This window comes from Phodopus roborovskii, unplaced genomic scaffold, assembly GCF_943737965.1.
Source record: "Phodopus roborovskii unplaced genomic scaffold, PHOROB, whole genome shotgun sequence".
Taxonomy (NCBI): domain Eukaryota; kingdom Metazoa; phylum Chordata; class Mammalia; order Rodentia; family Cricetidae; genus Phodopus; species Phodopus roborovskii.
The window spans coordinates 10,325,420-10,345,960 of NW_026126460.1; the positions used below are offsets into that span (position 1 = coordinate 10,325,420).

General features: G+C 40.3%; 1 protein-coding gene across 5 annotated transcripts in view; it reads right to left on the reverse strand.

Moving 5' to 3' along the window:
- The window catches only part of Ino80d (INO80 complex subunit D), a 54,062-nt gene that overhangs the window by 3,282 nt on the left and 30,239 nt on the right, over positions 1-20,541 (reverse strand). For all 5 annotated transcript variants that reach the window (XM_051190330.1, XM_051190331.1, XM_051190326.1 and 2 more), the window contains 5 exons: positions 16,427-16,651; positions 11,033-11,142; positions 7,901-8,034; positions 1,608-1,825; positions 638-795 (listed from right to left, as the gene is read on the reverse strand). In XM_051190330.1, coding sequence (XP_051046287.1) covers positions 638-795; positions 1,608-1,825; positions 7,901-8,034; positions 11,033-11,142; positions 16,427-16,651 — 845 coding nt within the window. The remainder of the gene's footprint in view (positions 1-637; positions 796-1,607; positions 1,826-7,900; positions 8,035-11,032; positions 11,143-16,426; positions 16,652-20,541) is intronic.

The window sequence follows — 20,541 nt, forward strand, 5'->3', positions numbered from 1 at the left end:
GCTGTAAAAAACTTTACTAAACTAATATGTTGAATGGCACTTTCAAAACATTAAGGAAAATTATTCACTTTAATGGAACAAAATTACATAGCTATTAAAGTATAAATCTATTAAGTATATAATGATTAAATAAATTATGTGTTTCTCACCTTCTGAAAACAATTTTAGTGATTTTTTTTCTGTTTATAGTGACAGGCATTTTATGTCAGGGAAAACATTTCAGATACACTGCAAACACCTATTTTATTTAAAAAAAAAAAAAATTAATAGTAAGCTGGCCAGTAAATGGCTCAGTGGGTAAAGGTATGTGCCCCACAGGCCTGGCAGTCTGAATGTGATCCCTGGAGCTCACAGAAAGGTGAGAGGAGAGAGTGCATTCCCCCAGCTACCCTCTACCCTCCACAGTCATGCATGTGTGCAAACCTACACGCATCATGCACTCAGCACTAATAAAAGGTATTAGTATTTCTGGGATGGATTTGGTGACACTGGGCATAATCCCAGGTCTCCAGAGCTAAGACAGGGACATTGTGAATTCAATGTGATTAAGAGCCTGTCTCAACAGCCGAAAATAAAATAATTTCCCTTCTTATGAATCATTTCTAAATCAGTGCCTTAACTACAACATTAACCATACCTTCAAAAAAATCAAAATCTTGTAGGTCATCAGGCAGTCGTGGCAGGACATCCGCAAAGTCCTCGTGGTTCAATTCTAAGTCATGCGGAATGTCACTGATCTCGTTGGCAATGTCATCCGGCAACTCATCGGCACTCAGCTCGGGCGTGGAAGGGCTACTGCAAAGACAGTACAGCTAGTCTAGACTGTCCCACGTCCCCTGGCTCCGTGTTTCAGGTTCCCTAGACATCAGTACAAACATGGAAGCCAGCAACAGAAAGCAACTCCTCCCAAAGCTGCCGCTGGCACATGCCCAGTTGGCACATGCCTGCTTGGGGAGTAAAGGCCAGAGAATCAGAAGTTTAGGTCACAGGCAGCTACATGACATGAGGTGAGGATGTCTAGAAATACATGAGACTGTCTTAAATATGTGAATGAATGAATTTCTCCTCACTTTATGAGGAGGAAATTTGAAAACAAAACGTTGCAGAAAGTCACAGATTCCTACAGCCCTCACCCATTAAGATGGTCATCGCCACATCATAGTTCACTTCTGATCAGAACAAATCACTATTTAGTGTATCTATGTTTTAACAAAATTTCAAATCCGATCAAGATAATAACTTTAAAAATGAAATAAACGGACAAGATTGAACTGAAATCCATCTGATCAAAATGCTGAAGTCTACAAATTTTTTTTAAAAAATCATATTTCTAATACTTCTATTATATACAATGTATATAATTTCTGTTAAAACACACAAAAACCTGAGAATACGTTTATATTCTCAATTCCTGCATCTATTTTCCTTGCCATAATAAAAAGCTGACATTGATGAATGTGTACCGCAGACTTGGCCAGCCACTGGCAAGTCTGTCTATGACAGTTAAGGGGTAGGGCTACGGAGGTTTCGAGCGGCCCTGCCCCCAGCAGGCAGGAGTTCTGAGGTCACTCGGAACAGAGGAAGGTACACCCGCTGCCCCCACTGACCGGATCTGCGAGGCCCCCACTGGCAGTGAGACGCTGGTGGGCATGCTGAGGTTCCCTTGGGGCACTGCAGGGGGAATTGGTTTCTGGGGTCGACGAGGTCCACGCCTTCTCTTCTTCTTATGTTTTTTGGTAAGTGCAGGGGGCTTCGTTTTTTTCCTAGGTTTCCTCTGTTGCTGGTGCTGAACTTTACGGGAGTTATCTCCTCTCAAGAAATTATCCTTTAAAATGAACAGAAGATTTTTTAAAAAAAAAAAAAAACCGACTCCACCCCTTACTCCTGTTATGTTATGCACAATAAGGTAATTACAGGTTAGTGAGCCTCTCTACATTTTGAAACTAGAAGAAAGCTTAACTTTTTAGCACAGACAAATGAGGAGCTGGAGCTGGGGGGGGGGGGTGTAGCTAAGCAGGTACGGTGGCTGGCGGGCATGTCCAGGGCCCTGGGTTGGATCCCCAGCACTACCCAGCACCACCTACAACCAGGTGTGGTGGTGCTTGCCTGTAATCCAAGCACTTGGCACACACTGGTAGGAGGGTCAGAAATTCAAGGTCAACACAAGACCCTGCCTCTAAAAGAAAAAGTTAAGTATTTGAAAGATGTGTTTTATCCAATTTAAATATTGTATAATACTGAAACATCACATTATTACACTATAATTTTTGTATACAAGTTAAAATAAATTTACCTAGAGCTGAAGACAAGTCTCAGTAGTTAAGAGCACTGGCTGCTCTTTCAGAGGGTGGGGGTCCCACTCCCAGTACTCATATTATCTGTAACTATGGTACCAAGGGACTTGACACCCTCTTCTAGCTCTACAAGCATGAAGCACACATGTAGTCCACGTACATACATGCAGGCATAACAATCATATACATAAAAATAATTATCTAAAATACTGAGACTATCTGGAAAAAATTAACTATCAAAAGTTTCTCTTAATAGACTATATAATGCCTAAGCTATATACAATAAGTCTACAAAAAAATTAACTTAATTCACATCAACACACACATGGACGCACGCACTCACGCACGCGCGCACACAGACATTTTGAGGGCTGGGGATGTAGTACTGGTGGAACACTGCCTAGTATGTCCAAGCCAAGGTTTGACTGCCAGCAAAGCCAACAGACAAGATGCTATGATAGTTTATGCTCTCCAGGAACTTACTCTTCCCATGGGAAACATCAAGAAAAGGACAGATAAACGCAACACACAGAAAATGAACAGCAGTGATTGATAAGGGGCCAAAGGAAACAGCAGAAACAAGAAAACCTTACAAGTTAATTGGTGAAGAAGCTTGGGGCCAGAGCATGTATGATTCTGAATATCTCAATTTTAAACCCAAATAAGCAATAAGACATTTTCTTTTTCCATCCAGAGGAGTCATTTTTGAGAACACATGACAAACTCATTACAAGATGAGCCAGTCTGGTAGCAATGTAGGGAAGAATAAGTAGCTGGAGGTCAGGGTTCCCTTCAGAGGGCCATCTCAACAGTCAATAAAATGAATAAAAAAAGCAAGGGCTCATCAAACTGAATTTTTTTAAAGGTTTATTCCATTACATCTACATAAATGTATGTACATGTATGCACAGGTATGTGCACATGCCAAGGTCAGAATAGAGTAGTAGATCTCTGGGAGCTGGTTGCAGGCATCTGTGAGGTGCTCAGCTTGTTCTGAGGACAAAGAACCCCAGTCCTTGTGATTTCAAAGTAAGTTCTCTTAGCCAGTGAGCCACCTGCAGCCCTAAATTTGGATTAGTTTTGTTTTACTGCTGGAAAATGAACCCCAAGCCTTCACACATGCTAAGCACACTGAGTTACAACCTCAGTTCCAACGGAGAGCTCTTAATATTTGAAAGTACCTTAGATGTGGTGAGGTTAAAAGGAATATGAGACTAAAACGTCTCTAGAGATTCTAATTGGGATGACTGTTTAATGACAATTACCATTAGTTCAGTGGTTGTTCAACCTTCCAAAAATTTTATCTTGATACTGACATACAAATTTGTTAGGCTGCACTTGTAACTCTGTTGGAGTGCATGGCCCATATTCCTTCATTCTAATACAACAGAAGAGGAGTCCAGGCATTTATTTTGGCTTACATACAATTTGAGATATGTAGGTTTCTAGAGAGCCATAGGAAAGGGCTGGAGGTAGACTGAAGGGATCCATGGCACAGTAAGAGTCATATAAGTAATGTTTTGGGGCAGGAAAGCAGAAACAGAGGAAAATAAGGACAAGGCTACATAAAAGCTGCGTGTGAAGAGGCAAGGGAAGACAGCTGCTAGGGAATCAGAAACTGACAATTCCAATCCCTCTCAGTTTTTAGGGTCCTTAACTGTATCTATTATCTGAGACAGGCTTGATATTTGTACACCCCAAAGTTTGAGTTCCTAACCCTCAATGAGATGACATCAGGAAATAGGGCCTTTAGTCACTAGAGACCTCAAAAGATAGGATTATACACATATAAAAGTGACACAAGACAGAAGCTGCTGGGCCCTCTCTGCAAACCAGAAGCAAACCCCATGGTTTGTAAAAGCCAGATGGCTTAGCAGCTAAAAGGTGTTGTGAAATATTACTTTAACTAGACAAAGATGTGTTACATTTATTTATGCTGCATTTGTTTAATGATGCAAAGATTTATTGCCTTGACTCCCTAAGGCACATGATTGGTCTAATAAAGAGCTGAATAGCTAGGCAGAAGTGGGATAGATAGGCAGGGCTGTTAGAGAGAGAAGAAGAGAAGGAATCTAGGCTCAAGAGGAGAGAGAATAAGAGAGGGAGACAGCCGGGGCCAGGCAGCTACCAGTCAGCCAGACACAGAATGAAAGAAAGGTAAAAGGCCCTAAGGCAAAATGTAGATGAAGAGAAATAGGCTAAACTAAGTTAAAAGAGCTAATGGGTTAAGCATAAGCTAAGACCAAGCACTCATAATTAATAGTAAGTTTCCCAGTCATGATTTGGGAGCTGGATGGTGGCTTAAGAGAAAGCCTTTTGCAAAGAGGCACTTCCCATCAAGCCTGACAATAGAAGTTCGATCCCCAGAATCCACATGGTAGAAGAAATCTACTTCTGCATGTTGTCCTATGCACACATATGCCAAGCAAATAAATGTGAAAATCAAAAAAGAGCAAATCCCATGACCTCCCCAGTCTACATTCCCATCATTACATTCTTCATTCTTCATACTCTGCCCTCGGAGTCCTAGCATGTGCTAAGTGTGTGACATAAGTTTCTGTTGTGTCTAAATCAGCCACCCTACTACTCTGTGACAGCTACCTGCATTCCAGAAACTCTAAGATGCACGTTTTACTATCTCTGCAATTGAGGAGTGTTTTATTACTGCTTAACACTTGCTGTCAGCCACAAGATGGTCACAGGTGACATTACCGACAAACACATCAAACATGGTTACAGTCCATAGTGCCACTGCTGGAATTAAGTTACACAAACTGCTGGTACAGGTTAAGCAAAAGCGACAACAACAAAAGTGTACCAGAAAGGCATAAAGAGTAGCAGGGTATAAAACTGATGCTGGTGAAACAAATACTAATTACTGAAGAGGAAACTACAAGCTTTCTCCTCAAAGCAACAACCCATGAGAAAAGAAAACAAAGCACAAAGTAGATTAAGTTGTAGTATGGTTTCAGAACAAACAAAGCACTGCCTTTTGCAGGTCAAATATACAACTGAGACTAGGAGGGAGATTAAAGATCTGTATCTGAACAAGTCTTTAATAGTTATAACACAAAAATTCCTATTTATCAAAAAGCATTATATCTACAACTGGAAACACCCCCCACCCCCCCACCCCCACCCCCGTGACAATGTTTAAACAGTTGATACCACTCTTCATTCTATGAACCCTAGAACAGCTCTTAACTAAATAGCTAAGAAGCTTCGGATAGTAGTGTTTGAACACTAACACCATTAGCATCAAAACAGGGAAAAAGACAAGGAAAGCACAAAATCAAGAATTCTGAAAGTAATGTAAACAGAAGTGTAGACTCTTAGGGGTTTTCGGTTCTTTGTTTTTTCAAGATAAGGTTTCTCTGTGTAACAGCCCTGCCTGTCCTGGAACTTGCTCTGTAGATCAGGCTGGCCTCAAACTCAGAGATTCGCCTGCCTCTGACTCGTGAGTGGCCACCAGTGCCCAGCAGAAGTATAGGCTCTTAACTGACAGATTTATTTTTAAAACCAGTGCTGACAATATGGCAGAGTGCTTGCTAATCTTAGGAGTGCCAGGCGTGATGATATGTGCCTGTCATCCCAGCACTTAGGAGGCAGAAGTTTACCGTCATCCTCAGCTGCGTGCTAGATCAAGGCCAGCCTGGGATACAGAAGATACTATGAATGTGGGAAGACATCAATATAAAGAGCTGGGTCCTACACTGCTGTGAAAGCCGCAGACGCCATCAACAGGGGTCTATGGGATCATCAACCAAGGTCCACAAGAGGGTTCAAAAGCACGAGGAGGCCTCAAAATGGCCTGCTTGATATTGCTCAAGCATGAGGACCTGAGCACAGAATTGCCAGCAACCCCTTACTGAGCTAGGCACAGCACAAGGCATCTATAATCCCAGCATTGGGGAGGCAGAGACATGCTCATGTCCGAGACTGGCCATGAAGCCAGTTAAGCCAATCAGTAGGTTCCAGGCTCAGTAAGAGAAGCTATCTCAAAAGACAAGGGTGAGAACTGACAAAGACACGCACCATCAATCTGGCATCACACACATGAACAGGTATACACATACACACACTCTTACACACACTTACAGATTTTATATATACACACACACACACACAAAAGCATACAAGAAGCTAGCTGGGTGTGGTGGCTCTCCATTTGTAATCTAGCACTCAGGTGGCTGAGGTACATAATTTATGTGTTCCAGGCTGGCTTGAGTACACAGTGACACTCTGACTCAAAAAAAAAAAAAAAAAAAAAAAAAAAAAGGAAGAAGAAACACACACACCACAAAAACATCCTTCATTCACATAAAGCCTGAATAAACTAAGAAAAAATGCCCACACTTAAAATAAATTTTAATTAAATAGGAAAATGAATTCAAATTTTCTACATTAAGTTTAGTATTCTAATTTTTCAAAACATGATCCTAACAAGGAACTAAACACAGAAGTTCTTGGTAAAGCCATTATGTTAACAAGGAGACAGACCTGGCAGGTGGCTTCTCCGCCTAACTGGACAATGCCAGAACCACAACCCAGCCCCCAGTCCATGACACTGAAGTGTGCTCGGAAGACACAAGGCACTTCCTCAGTCTTGTGGAATAGCAGGTACCCAGCACAGTATCTTACAACTGCTTGGTGAACAGAAACAAGGTAATTTGACTTTGGAGGCTCTGCTTTTTCTATGCTGGCATCAGCCCAGAATCTTGCTCATGACAGTCAAGTATGCAACTACTATGCCAACTTCACTCTAAAACAAACCATTGTAAACAAGTACATAATTCAAATATCTGACTAATTCAAATGTGTCTCTCCTCTAAATTATTCTAACTTAATTAGGATTCATGATGCCAGCATTAACAAAAGCAGTAATTATGTTCAACAAAATTATAGAAAAGCTTGGTATTTTGCCTGAATTTTATTAAATATCCAGATCATTCCCAGAATTGCACATAAAAAAGCAAAACTGAAGGCAAAGGAAGAGCTTGAAAAATCTGCTATGTATCAGAAAATATATCTTCATTATATGTGTGTATGCGAGACATAAAGAATATGGACAGATAATTTTAAAAAGTATCTTATCTAAGAAATTACAGATTTCGTGTTTTTCCCATGAAACATGGAGGGACCACAAGTGTTTTGAGGTTTTTGAATATTTGTATAGAATTTGCATGTGGTAACCCTTATTCCAGAAATCTTAAAATCAGAATCCGGAAGGGTCCAAAACCTGTACTTTTTGAGTGTCAAAAGTCATCCTAGAGTCTTATCGATTTGGGGGTTTGGGATTAAAGACATTGAAACTTTACTAAATATTCCCTCAAAACAGTGGAGGTTTAGTTTTGTTATAAAAAGAACCTCAAATTCAAGAGGTCAACACAACATTCTGAAATTTTATAGTCAATGGCAACACAGCACAGAGTTTCAAAGTATTAAAATCACTGTTTTTACAATACTTCCATATACACACATACATATATACATACATATACATATGTACCTATCACATGTATATCTCATAGCTTTTATTTCCCAGGAGGAATAATCACCAACGGTTTGGAAGCCCCAGCTGTAGCACACACACAAACTCTACTTACCATTTTTTTGGCATGTTCTTCACACAGGGGCGTCTGGTGTGTGATGTCAAACACTGGCACAGAGCACTGCTGTCCATCTGCAAACTTGGCAGTGCAGCTGGAGAACAGCTGCTGAGAGCGGTTCAAAAGGATGTCTGGGGTTTGTAGTCAGGGAGAAAGCACACTCACACTGTTTAACTCTTCAGGGCCTGAATAAAAGTTGCCACTCTCCTTACTTATGTTTTATAGCAAGAACTGCACTGTCTATAAAGTTAGTGTACCCATCCAACTGCTGACAGGGAAAAATGATAATAGTGACGTATCATCATTATTTATTAACTGACACTTCTAAAGGAATCTACTTAGCAGGCTCTCAGGCAAGTCTCCTTTATGGCCATTCTAAAATAATTTCTGTAATTTGAATAAACAATATCATTTTTTTGTTAACATACTCCTAAAATCCCCACTAAAAACATGGGTCTGAAACTAGCACTTAGGTATTTTATTTAATCTACGTATGAGTGTTCTGCCTGAATGTTTACATGTACAGCAGATATCAATCCCACTGGAATAGACAGTCTGGAAACTGAAATCGGGTCCTTTGGAAGAGCAAGCAACAAGTGCTCTTAACTGATGAGTCATCTCTCCAGCCCCTAAAACCAGTATTTAAAAAGAAAACTTCTTCCTAGGATATTCACCAAGGAGAATTTAATTTTAAATAAAAAAATCCTCCTGCCCAAGATTGAATTCTTCAGTTCAAGTTTCCAGGATCAAAACCCTTATTTAAAACTGAAATGGCAGGCTCAGTAGTTAAGAACACTAGCTGGTCTTCCAGAGATCCTGAGTTCAATTCCCAGCAACCCCATGATGGCTCACAACCATCTGTAATGAGATCTGGTGCCCTCTTCTGGCCTACAGGAATACATTCAGACAGACACTGTATACATAATAAATTAAAAAAAAAAAAAAAAAAAAAAACCTTAAAAAAAAAAAAACTGAAATGTCTGTGGTCTTTTGTTTTGTTTTGTTTTTTTAGACAGGGTCTTGCTATGTAACCTAAGCTAGCCTTAAACTCTGACTATAGAGAGTAAGATCACCTCAAAAGGCCACTGCCCCCACTGACTATAGAGAGTAAGATCACCTCAAAAGGCCACTGCCCCCACCCCCAAGAAAAAGAGAAAGACAATAGTAAGGTTCATCTTTTTTGCCACTGAACTATCACAAGATTTGTTTTCTGGGCTGAGGGCAGAGCTTGTTTGCAGGCCACATTAGAAACATATATGAGGCCCTCCATTCAATTTCCAGTACAATACAAATAAAAATAAATAAGTAAAAAGAAGATGTGTGTTTACCCTTTGGTTTATGCTTAATATATATTAACTGTTATAGAAGAACCTAGGTTGACACAATTCACAGGACAGAAAGGGGGGCAAAATTTGAGCTTGAGAATGTGAAGGCAACCTGGGAGACACAATGAGATCCTGTTTCTAAGAAGGAAGGAAAGAGGAACACACCCATCCGGGGGACACCATTATAGATGAGTAATCCCAATATCAGGGGCGGGGGATGGAGTGGGGGGGGAAAGGTGGGATGGGGTGGAATCAAGTTTCAGGCTAGCCAGAGTTACACAATGACACAGAGGCTATAAGCTAATTCACAATACCTCAAATATATAAATATAAAATTAAAATTTCAAATTAGAGTGAGTGCTAATATAAAATATTTTTAGCTGAGTGTGATGACACAAGCCTGTGACCGCATCACTCAGGAGGCTAAGGAGCGACTGCCACAAGTTCACTGGCAACCAGGGATACATAGCAAGACTCTGTCTGAAGAAAACAAAAATAAGTATTTTAAATGCTACCCCCGTTTTAAATATTTGGTAAAACTGAGAGTACTGACCCAGAGAGATGGCTCAGTGGGTAAAGGAGCTTTCTCTGCAAGCCTGCCAACCTCAGACCAATCCATAGAACACACATGCAGGTAAGAAAAGAAATGACTGGGGTGGTGCATGCCTCTAATCCCAGTGCTCCAGAGGCAGAGGCAGGCGGATCCGAGTTCAAGACCAGCATGGTCTATAGCGCAAGTTCCAACACAAGCTCCAAAGCTACAGAGAAACCCTGTCTCAAAACGCAAAAACAAAAAAGAAAGAAAGAAATGGCTTTTTACTGTAAGTTCAAGGGCAACTGGAGCTACTAAAACCCTGTCTCTAAATAAATGAAAGATAGGTAGACAGACAGACAGATTGAATGAATGAATAAATAAAAATAGAGTGCCAGGTGCATGCCTTTAATGCCAGCACTCAGGAGGCAGAGGCAGGTAGATCCTCAGTTCAAGGCCAGCCTGGTCTACAGAGTGAGTTCCAGGATAGCGGGGGCTACACAGAGAAACCCTGTTTCAAGAAACAAACAACAGAAGAAGTGATTTGATGGCAGTTAGAGGCTGGCAGCACCTAAAGGACCAGCCTTCTACCTGAAGAACTAAGAACTACTTCAACAGCAGCTGTGAAGGGAACCTGACCGGTTGCTCCTCTGAGGAGCTCTCAACCCTGGCACAGATCTTCAGTCCCTCCTGAGACAACAAAGAGCATAAGTTTATGCACTCATGAGTCTGCCTTTCCAAACTCTGTGTAATGGAGTATACACAAGTCTAAAAGTAAGCAAAACAACAGAACCAGAAAATTAATCAGGGTGATGTGAAAATTAGAAATTACGTAAAAATTATTCTAAACATGGAATGGTTTTTATTTCATGTTTACAAGGTATTCAACTGGGACCTCAAGAGTGTCGACACTGATGCAGGAGACTCATGAGTTTGAGACCAACCTCACTGCATAGTAACACTCTATCTCAGAAGTGCGGCAGGGAGCACTCACCTGATTTTAAAATGAAACAAGTGAAATACGGTGAGAGAGTAACATGTGGGAGACCCTGACTTCAACTCCCAAAACCACAGGGTTAAAGCACACAGCCCCAAGCCAGGCAGTAGTGCTGCATGCCTTCAATAAAGGAGAAGGGGACAGACAAAGGCAGAAAGATCTCTGTGAGTGCCAGAGTGAGTTCCAAAACGAAACAAACAAACAAACAAACAAAGCACACAACCCCAAAGGAGTTAGTCCCACCAATGCCTGCTTAATGTAGTTACAAAGGATACGCTGGAAACAATGTCTGGTGAAGGGAAGGGCCTGGTTAGAGCACTGTTCACCCTTCACCGTTCCGCTGCATGCTGCCGGCTGCACCTCCTTCAGCTTGGTCTGGCTGAAGCTAAAGAAGGAAAAATGCAAAACTCATTTTAAATGCTCTACAACCCAGGGTAATTTTTTTTTTTTCTTTTAAACGCTTATCCTACTGTTTTTATGTGAGTGCATGCACAAGCATAAGCCACAGCAAACCTGTGGAGGTCAGAGGACAACTCCGCAGAGCCGATCCTCTCTTTCCACAATGAAGGTCATTAGGCCGGATGGCAAGTGTCTTTACCGGCTACCCATCTCCTCTGGCCCCCAGGATAAACATTCAACACTGTTTCTGCAAGACTCAAGCTGTAACTATCTTTACTATGCACAGCCATCAAAACACAAGTATGAATTAAAGAAAGCAAGTATTACAATTATCAACTGTGTTATTTAGCTGACCTATAACATTCAAGGCAAATAGCTAAATCACAGTGTTTTTGAAATACACTAATCAAGCTGAGCGGCGGTGGCACATGCCTTTAGTCCCAGCACTTGGGAGGCAGAGGGAGGTGCATCTCTGAGTTCACGGCCAGAAAGACCAAAAAAAAAAAAAAAAAAAAAAAAAAAATTAAAGAAAAATAAAACACACCAATTTGGTCATTTGTTTTTTGATCTTGTTTTTTGAGATGGGATCTCCCTATGTGGCACACACTGGCTTCCTGGCTTCACCTGCTGAGTGCTGGGATTGTATATATGAAACGCTCTCCCTTGGTTTTTCTTTTTTTTTTTTTTTTTGGTTTCACTAGAGACAGGGTCTCTTTATGTAGCTCAGGCTAATCTAGAAGGCACTATACAGCAATGCTGCTTCGAATCCCCCAGTGCATAAATCACTATGCCCACTTTATGGGCTTTTTGTTGTTGTTGCTAAGTGATGAGGACCAAGAAATAGGCAAAGCCTCTTCATTATGTGACATCTTACACAGATTACCCTAAGCCTTATCAACTCACTTGCAAAGCAGAGACAACAGACACTGTTAGCTGGCAGGGCTGCAATGAGTGGAGGTGTGGCAGACCTACATCAGCTATGGACAACAGGGGTGCAGAGTAATCCATAGAGGTGGATTTCAGTCTCTACTGTTATCAAGGCCATCTGACCACCTAGTGCCAATAAACAATAAGTCTACTGAGTGCATGACTGGAAAGGGGGCCATGAACATGTAGAAATGGTTAGGATATATATATATATATATATATATATATATATATATATATATACACACACACACACACACACACACACACACACACATACACACACATCCCTCAAAATGCACTTACTTGGAATGTATTTATAAAGTTTGCGACATTTTGCAACTCCATGCTTCATTATTTAAATGCTATTTTCATGTTGATCACTTGGCATTTAAGTCTTTTAAGCTATATTTTACCAGTATTCAATGTCTACAGTAGGCGCTAGGTTCAGGCATCAGCATGGCATGAGCCGGCACTATGACACAAGCCCATAATAGTAGCACTAGGAAGGTGCTGGAAGCAGGAGGATCCAGAGTACAAGAGCAGCTTTGGCTCAAAAAAAAAAAAACCACAAAATAAAAATTTTAAGGACCAGCAAAATGGTTCAGTAGGTAAAGGTGCTTGCCCCAAATCTGCAATCTGAGTTCAATCCCTAAAACACACATGCTAGGAGAAAACTAGCACCTTCAATTTCACACACAGACACATACACACATATGCACACATACAATTTAAAAACAAAGACCTCACAAAGGTAGAAAAGTGGATCACTGGAATATAAAATATCTTGCTGGGACAGGTGGCATGGGTGTTTAATCCCAGCACTCAGGAGGCAGAGGCAGGTGATTCGCTGTAAATTTGAGGCCAGCCTGGTCTACATCAAGAATTACAGGTCAGCCAAGGCTACACAATGAGACAATATCTCAAAACAAACAAACAAAAAGAATATTCCATTTATTTTCTTTTTTGGTGGTGCTGGGCTTGGAACTAATACCACACCCATGTAGACAAACCCTCAATGACTGAGCCATACCACCAGTCCATAGTCACAATAATTTTACACTGCCCCTAAATAGAACTTTTTTTTAACTAAAGCCTGTAAAAACAACGCATAATTTTTCATAAGGAAAGCTGCATTATATTAACAGCTAAGCCCCAAATTGCTTGGTCTAGATTTTTACACTATGTGGTACTCAATATAAAACAATTTCTCCAAACACTTTAATAATCTACTGGGCGATCTACCAACCCTAATATGCCATATTTCCTCAATTTTTCTTCTCTTGGGAGTCTCACACAGCTGAGGCTGGTTTGAAGTTCAAGTTCACTAGGAAACTAAGAATGACCATGAACTCCAGAGCTCACTTCCTAGATTCTGGGATTACAGGCTTACAGGCTTCTCTCTTTCTCTCCATCTCCATCTCCTCCCCCCTCTCTCCCCCCCACATGTGCATTGTGTGTGTTCAAGTGCATGCACACAAATGTACACGATGGGGAGAGTGAGCATGTCACAGTCCATTCATGGAGATAGAAGCAAGTTCTATGAAATGAACTTAAGTCATCAGGCTTGAAGAGCAAATGGCTCTCCCTGCTGGGCCATCTCTCTTATGGTTCAGTTTACCAATCTCTCTCATAAACCCAAAGTCAGAATTTCATTGTCTCTACAGATATGTTATGATAACTATGTTACTAAATAATAATATCCAAATGGCACTGAAGAAATAAAGAGAATTACTGATGTTTCATTAATCATCAGTGACATGATTAATGACAAATGGCACCAAGTCAGTTTGAAAGCTGTTTGCCTTAATTTTTGGTTTGTTTTGTTCACTAATACTGGAACAAACTTAAAGCCTCATGCATCCTGGTCAAGTACTCAACCGCTGAGCTTCATTCATCCTGCAGCAGTCCAACTTGGTATTTTATCATTTGGTAACATATCATTAATTTAGAAAAAAATCACTAAAGTTCATTTGGGAGGTGTTCTGAAAACTAGTGCATTGTTACACACAGAAACACCAAAAAGAAAAGAGTCATAAATACAGTTTTTCACACTACCAAATTGCCTCAAACTCAATTTACAGACCCCCACATCTTTGGCAAGATTATTATCATGTTAGAACTGAAGTATGCAATGCCTACGTATAGAAATTGCTTTCTGCTGGAGATACAATTTCATTTATATTGCACAGCTGACAGCTTTCCATCATAAGTGTTAGGCACCATTATTTTACAAACTGTTGAACCGAGCAAACTGTCTCAATGTTAAATTCTGTTCATCTGTTCATCAACTGGAGATTTCAGAACTAAATACATCTTGTTTCTGCAACCATGGAAATGACTGTCTAGCACAGGAGACTTATTAGAGTCTATAATACTTTTCAATATCTAATAGTACAATCAGTGACATTTTTTGGTATGTAAACTTATTTTTTCCTACATATATACACTTAAAGTTAACACCAGAAATTATAAAAACTAAAAAGAATAAAATTTTCTTTAAATAGTAAGGAGCTAGATAATCTAAATTTGAGAAGCAGTTCCTTAGGTGAGCAGCGGGGACACATGCCTGTGACTCCTGCACCTGGAGGCCGAGACAGTTTACTGTAAGCTTGAGGTCAGACTGGTCTACACATCAAGTTCCAAGCCAGTCAAAGCTACATGACAAAACTATCTCAAGACAAAAGACATTTCCTTAAAGTGAGATGTTAAAGAAATTTTTAACTCAATTCAATGTTTTAAATATATATTTCAGATATAACTAAAAGACAGGTGTAACCATGATAAATATGTATATTTCAGAATTAGGTATAAGTGAGATTAGAAAACTCAACTTACTTATTTTTGGTTATAAATAAACTTTTTGTCTGGTTTTTGAGATAAGGTTTCTTTGTATAGCCCTGGCTATCCTGGAACTTACTCTATAAACCAGGCTGGCCTCAAACTCAGAGATTTACCTGCCTCTGCCTTCCAAGTGCTGGGATTAAAGGCATATAAACTATTCTTAAAAGGTAGTAGCTGAACTATTATTAAAATTTCTTCATCAAAACAGCATAAAACTAATTTGTGAGCTAGAGAAATAGCTCAGCTGTTAAAGGCTAAGCTCACAGCCAAACTGATTTATAATATACAGATTTTTATTTAACAAAAACCGTATTTTCAAACGAATCCTTAAGAACGTAGGAACATTGGCCATGATATACCTTTAAAAGGAAAAATTGGACACAAATCTTTTTGTTTTGTGTGGTTTTTCTTTTTTGTTTATGATGTGGTCTTAATCTCATGTAGCTGAGGCAGGATTTAAACTCATGACCTTCTTGTCTGAGCCTACAAAGTGATGGTATTCCAAGTGAATGACACCCTACCAGACTGACAAATAACTTTTCTTTTTTTCTGTAAGATTTATTATATATATAGTGTTCTGCTTGCATGCACCCTGCAGGCCAGAAGAGGGCACCATATCTCATGATAGATGGTTGTGAGCCACCATGTGTTTGCTGGGAATTGAACTCAGAGACCTCAGGAAGAGCAGCCAGTGCTCTTAACCTCTGAGCCATCTCACCAGCCCCAACAAATAACTTCTCAACAATACAGGTCAATTTTATCTTAAATACATAAAACAGAGAAAGTCTAAGGGCAGGTATCTGTATTATACAGTCACTAAAAATCCTGTTTTTCCTGGATATTTTGGCACATGTCTAGAATCCCAGCACTTAGGAGACTGAGAAAGAGGAACAAATTCAAGGCCAGCTTGAGTATACAGTGAGAACCTGTCTCAACAAACAGACAAAAAGAAACGTAATCAACTGTGTGGACATATAATACACGTATTAAAAGAAAGCATAAAAACACTGTTTATCTTTATGGTCAAAAATATATAATTCTTTAAAAAACTATAATCATGTCTTAAAGTAACAGGAAAAATTTTAAGTGTTCAATTTTGTTTTGGTTTGGTTTGAAGACAACCAATGTTCTCAGCCAGATGAAGTAGTGTCTGCTACATCTCAGCACTCAGGAGGCTGAGCCAGGCAGACCCAGGGATGACACTGGTTCACAAAACAAACACGGGAAAACACATTCCCAAATCTCTTCAATGAATAAATCTAATGCAACTACGGGAGTAAAAGAGAGAGTAAATGCTCTCATTTCACTGTCAGCTCAAGGCAGTATTGTCCTACCACCCAGCAGCACTGTTTCTGAACAGCAAAACCAATACAGTTGTTCAACGACTTGGGACTTACGCGTTCACCTTACACGATGTGTAAACTCTCTCTCAAAGGTACCCGAAGCAAAGTGGGAGGAGACAAGGCCTGAGAAGGGGGCCATGTCTGTGTGGCTCTAACCTGGCTCGACTGCATGCAGCTCTCCGCAGCTCTTGTATCAGCTGGCCAGTGCATTCGGGCTCCTTACTGGCTGCCTGCAGCAGCGCTTTCCTAAAAGTATGCCGGCATTTCTTTTGTCGAGACTCTGCCCGCTCCAGGCGGCAGAGGTGCTTGTATTTCTGCTGAAAGTAAGTGCAAAGTTGGGTCACCCTGGAGCTCCTACTCTCCACGTCATCGTCATCCGACCTGGAAAGTGCAGGGAGAAGGGTGGAAACGGATTACATGGGAAGTCCACATAAGAAAATGAACGCGGGTTGCCGAATGCCCGGTTTTAAAACTTCTGTGGCTTTCGAACACAAACTTAATAAACAGGGAGAAATTCCAATAGCACTGAAAACAAGCACAAAATGTCATCCGGCAACAGGCAGCAGCACTCATCTCATCGGCAGGCACTACGGTACCACCGGTACCACGGGGCAGGACAGCAAGGACAAGCATCTCATCCTTGCTCACTTGGAGGGTACAGGCATCACACCTTCATGAAAAACACAGCCACCCAGAAACCCAGCAGTCACCTCTAAGGACACTTCCTAAAAGCTACCCTTTACACGCTCTGGTTTAAATCAGCTGTTCTCCTCAGAACTGCCCTTGTAGCTACAGAGGCATCTGAACTGCTGTCACAGGCCAGGGTAACAGTCTCCTGCTCTGCTAATGTGACTGCTGGAAAGGATGCTGAGGGTACATCTAAGCTGACAGTGCTGTCTGTGCTGGGCTTGCTCAGTAATGCCTCCCACCACCAATGGCAAAAATGAGTTCTCTATTGGTAGGAACAATGCACATCACATGAGAACTGGTGTTACTTGATCTCCTATTGTAAGTAACATGGCCCAGGCACTCCCAGAGACTGTGCATTCACAGTGGGGGGTGGGGAGAGTTGGATTTTTCGAGACAGGGTTTCTCTGTGTAGCTTTGTAGACCAGGTTGGCCTCGGACTCAGAGATCCAACTGGCTCTGCCTCCCAAGTGCTCAGTATTTGTTTTTGTTTTATTTCATACCAGCCCATAGCAAGCTACTCTATGAACTTGTTTAGACTATATCCTAGAGATATGTCCTTTACAGTATAGCGTCTACTATAAATACACAAGAACAATCAATCCTCAAATCCCTGAATTCAGGCTGTCTTAGGAATTACGCTAGAAATACCTTCCATCCATTACTCATTTCTAATGTACTGGACAGAGTTTTCATTTAGGTTAACTCAGCATTTGCAGAATTAAAGCCTAACCTCCGTCTGAAATCAAGTTTAGTGGATAAGACACATGACCGAGTGGATTTATAACTAACAAGGCTAAGCTTGACAAACTCTACTGTGTTCTAGCTCACAGCACACATGGTCCTGAAGGACATGCAATGGAACCTGAGTGGGTAAAATTTACAGCGTTGCCAACACTGTCTAGGGACTACATGAGGCAGAAACAGTGTGGTGGGAGATCAAACCCAAACGCAAAAATGGATGGATATGCTAGAACAACTGAATGACACTACCAACTAACAAAATCCAGCCAAATCCCTTTGCTCCAGTTCCATGCACAAATAAGCTTTTGACTATAACTTACTTCCATGTAGTCTCAATTTATAATCAGCCTCTACAGAATCATTTTCCACTTCCTGTTATAATATCTGCCGCATTTTCAGTCCTACATATTCAAGAACCAGAAGATAAACTAAATTCCATACAAGGAGGCTATGAATTTCTAGGAGTAGATATGATGCCCAAGGTCAAGTGACCAACATCTGGCCACCCACATAAGACCTGAGAATGCTTGAAAAAGAATTCTAAACACAAAAGTGGAGGCAAATGCAGTTTCCTAGTCTTGTGTCTCCCGTAGTGGACTCAGTACTTCAGCTACCAGCGCACCATGAGCTAAATCACACAGTGGGTTTAAGGTTTTGCTCATGCAAACAGCAAAGGTTATAGATACACACAGCAGTAAAGCAGGTTCAGATGGGAAAAAAAAAACCTCTAAATAGGTTACAGTGTGTTTAACAATGTATGTAGGCTTAAGGGGGAAAAAATGGGTATAGACAGTCATAGAAAAATAGTTTAAAAATAATAAAGTTTTAAAGAGAGTAAAAAAAAAAAAGCCATATAAGGATGGAAAATATACACAGGAGTTTGGATCCTATATGGTATCTTGCTAACTTTGAATTTTTTAAATGCTAATGTACAAAAGACAATAGCTGCTGAGAGACATTGAAACTACTAAATCAAACCAACCTATACATGTCTTCACTTCAAAATGGAAATCAGACAATGTATTGCATTGGGGAAGAGGTTATGCCTTGGTTTCCAAAGGAAATGGAAGGGCTGTGAATTCCTTCTAGATTGTAAGAGATCAATTTTACCCAGGGAGACCTCTTGAGTATCTTGGCCACAGATATGGGGAGGAAATTAAGAAAAGGTACAGGACAGGTGACATGTAAGCTGATCCCTTGACACGGGAACAGCTCTGAGAAGAAATGAGAGATGATACATTTTGTTAACTACAGAGTCCTCTTTATTATTACATGCCATCCTTCACATGGCATGGATGGAGATTTATATTAGTTTGCTTATGCAATCCAAACAGACTTAATGAAGTTGAAAGATGCCTTTTACCTGCTCCAACATAAAACAAAAAATCATGTTTAATTGACTTGTGCCCACCACACATTCCATATTTGTGTTAATATAGATATGTATGCTACCTTTGAAAGTTTTTGTTTTCAGAGCAAGGGACCAGACACCAATGAAAACAGGTGGCCCAAGTGATCCGGCCTCTCAGAATAACTCTGTTGTAGTTTCCTCAGAGTTCTGCATCCGTAACTGCTTGAGGTTGCTGGCTGAGCAGCCTCTCAGACTACTCCTCCAGCCAGGACTTCAGATAAGCCTTGCACTTTCCCATTACACAGAGACTAGACAACATATACCACAGCTAACTGACCATTATCCCAATTTTCACAGGGTCTCCTAAAGATGCCAACGTCCCCACACAACTGGAAGCAGTCTAGAGAACGGCTTCCTACCAAGAGGAAGGGTAGATGACTTTTGGTCATTAGATGGGTTATAGATGTTTGTCACCATTTGGGGGGGTTGGTTGAAAGTTGTTATTGGTCATGGTCAGGAAAAAAGATAAAAGAGTTAAGATTCAAGGATCTCTTTCTGAAGGAAACGGGGTGGGGGGGAGATACAGTCTACTTTTAAGAAACCACTAGTCTCAAATATTTTACATTGGTATGGATTTTTGTATATTGATATAAATTTAAGGTTATTTTTGCTATTCTTGTTTAAGGTAATGTACCTATGCAACTCATTTAAAAGTTTACATGAAGTTTTAGTCTGTGAAAGCTATTTAGGATAATAAATACAGACTAATAGTCACCTATAATTATCAAACTTATAGTCATGTTAGGCATGTTTTCATGGTCATACAGAGAAATATTTTAGATATGTAGTCTTCAAACACTTCAAAGACCTACAGAATATGGCATTTAAAATGTTTTAATAATGTAAGGCTTTTCATGACAATGAGACGTGTCTGTTTCTGATAGCACCAATTTACTTCAAAAAAGGATGATGGGCATCAAAGAACCTCCAATATGGAGTTTACTTTGTTTGTGGCAAAAGTTAGCCACTAAGTAAGAAAATACCCTTTCCTAAATTGATGACAGTATGCTGTCCAAATTGGACAAACAGGACACAAAGAAGACAACTGCCGAATTTTTCTGAGACAAGGTAGAACAATCCTTAAAAATTCCTGCTTCACAGAAAGTCTGTCAGATAGTCTAGGCCTCTAGATCAAAATTGGATGCTGCAATGTGCAGAGGAACCTTGGGTGACTGTCCAGACAGCTAGCTGTTTCTGTCGTTTCTATAGTTTTGGAAGCTGCTTGCTCCGCACTTCCTGTTTACTAAGGTAAAATTATATCCTTCTGGGGTCTGTGATGAAGTGAAGACCAGATAGTTATAGTTGTCCTTAGTAATGATAAAAGGCAAATTAGGTACAGAGCTTTGGACTCATCAAGATAGAATAAATAATGGAGTATTTTCTCCAAATATGCCAAATACAAATAGACTGGACATTGTAAACGTAATTC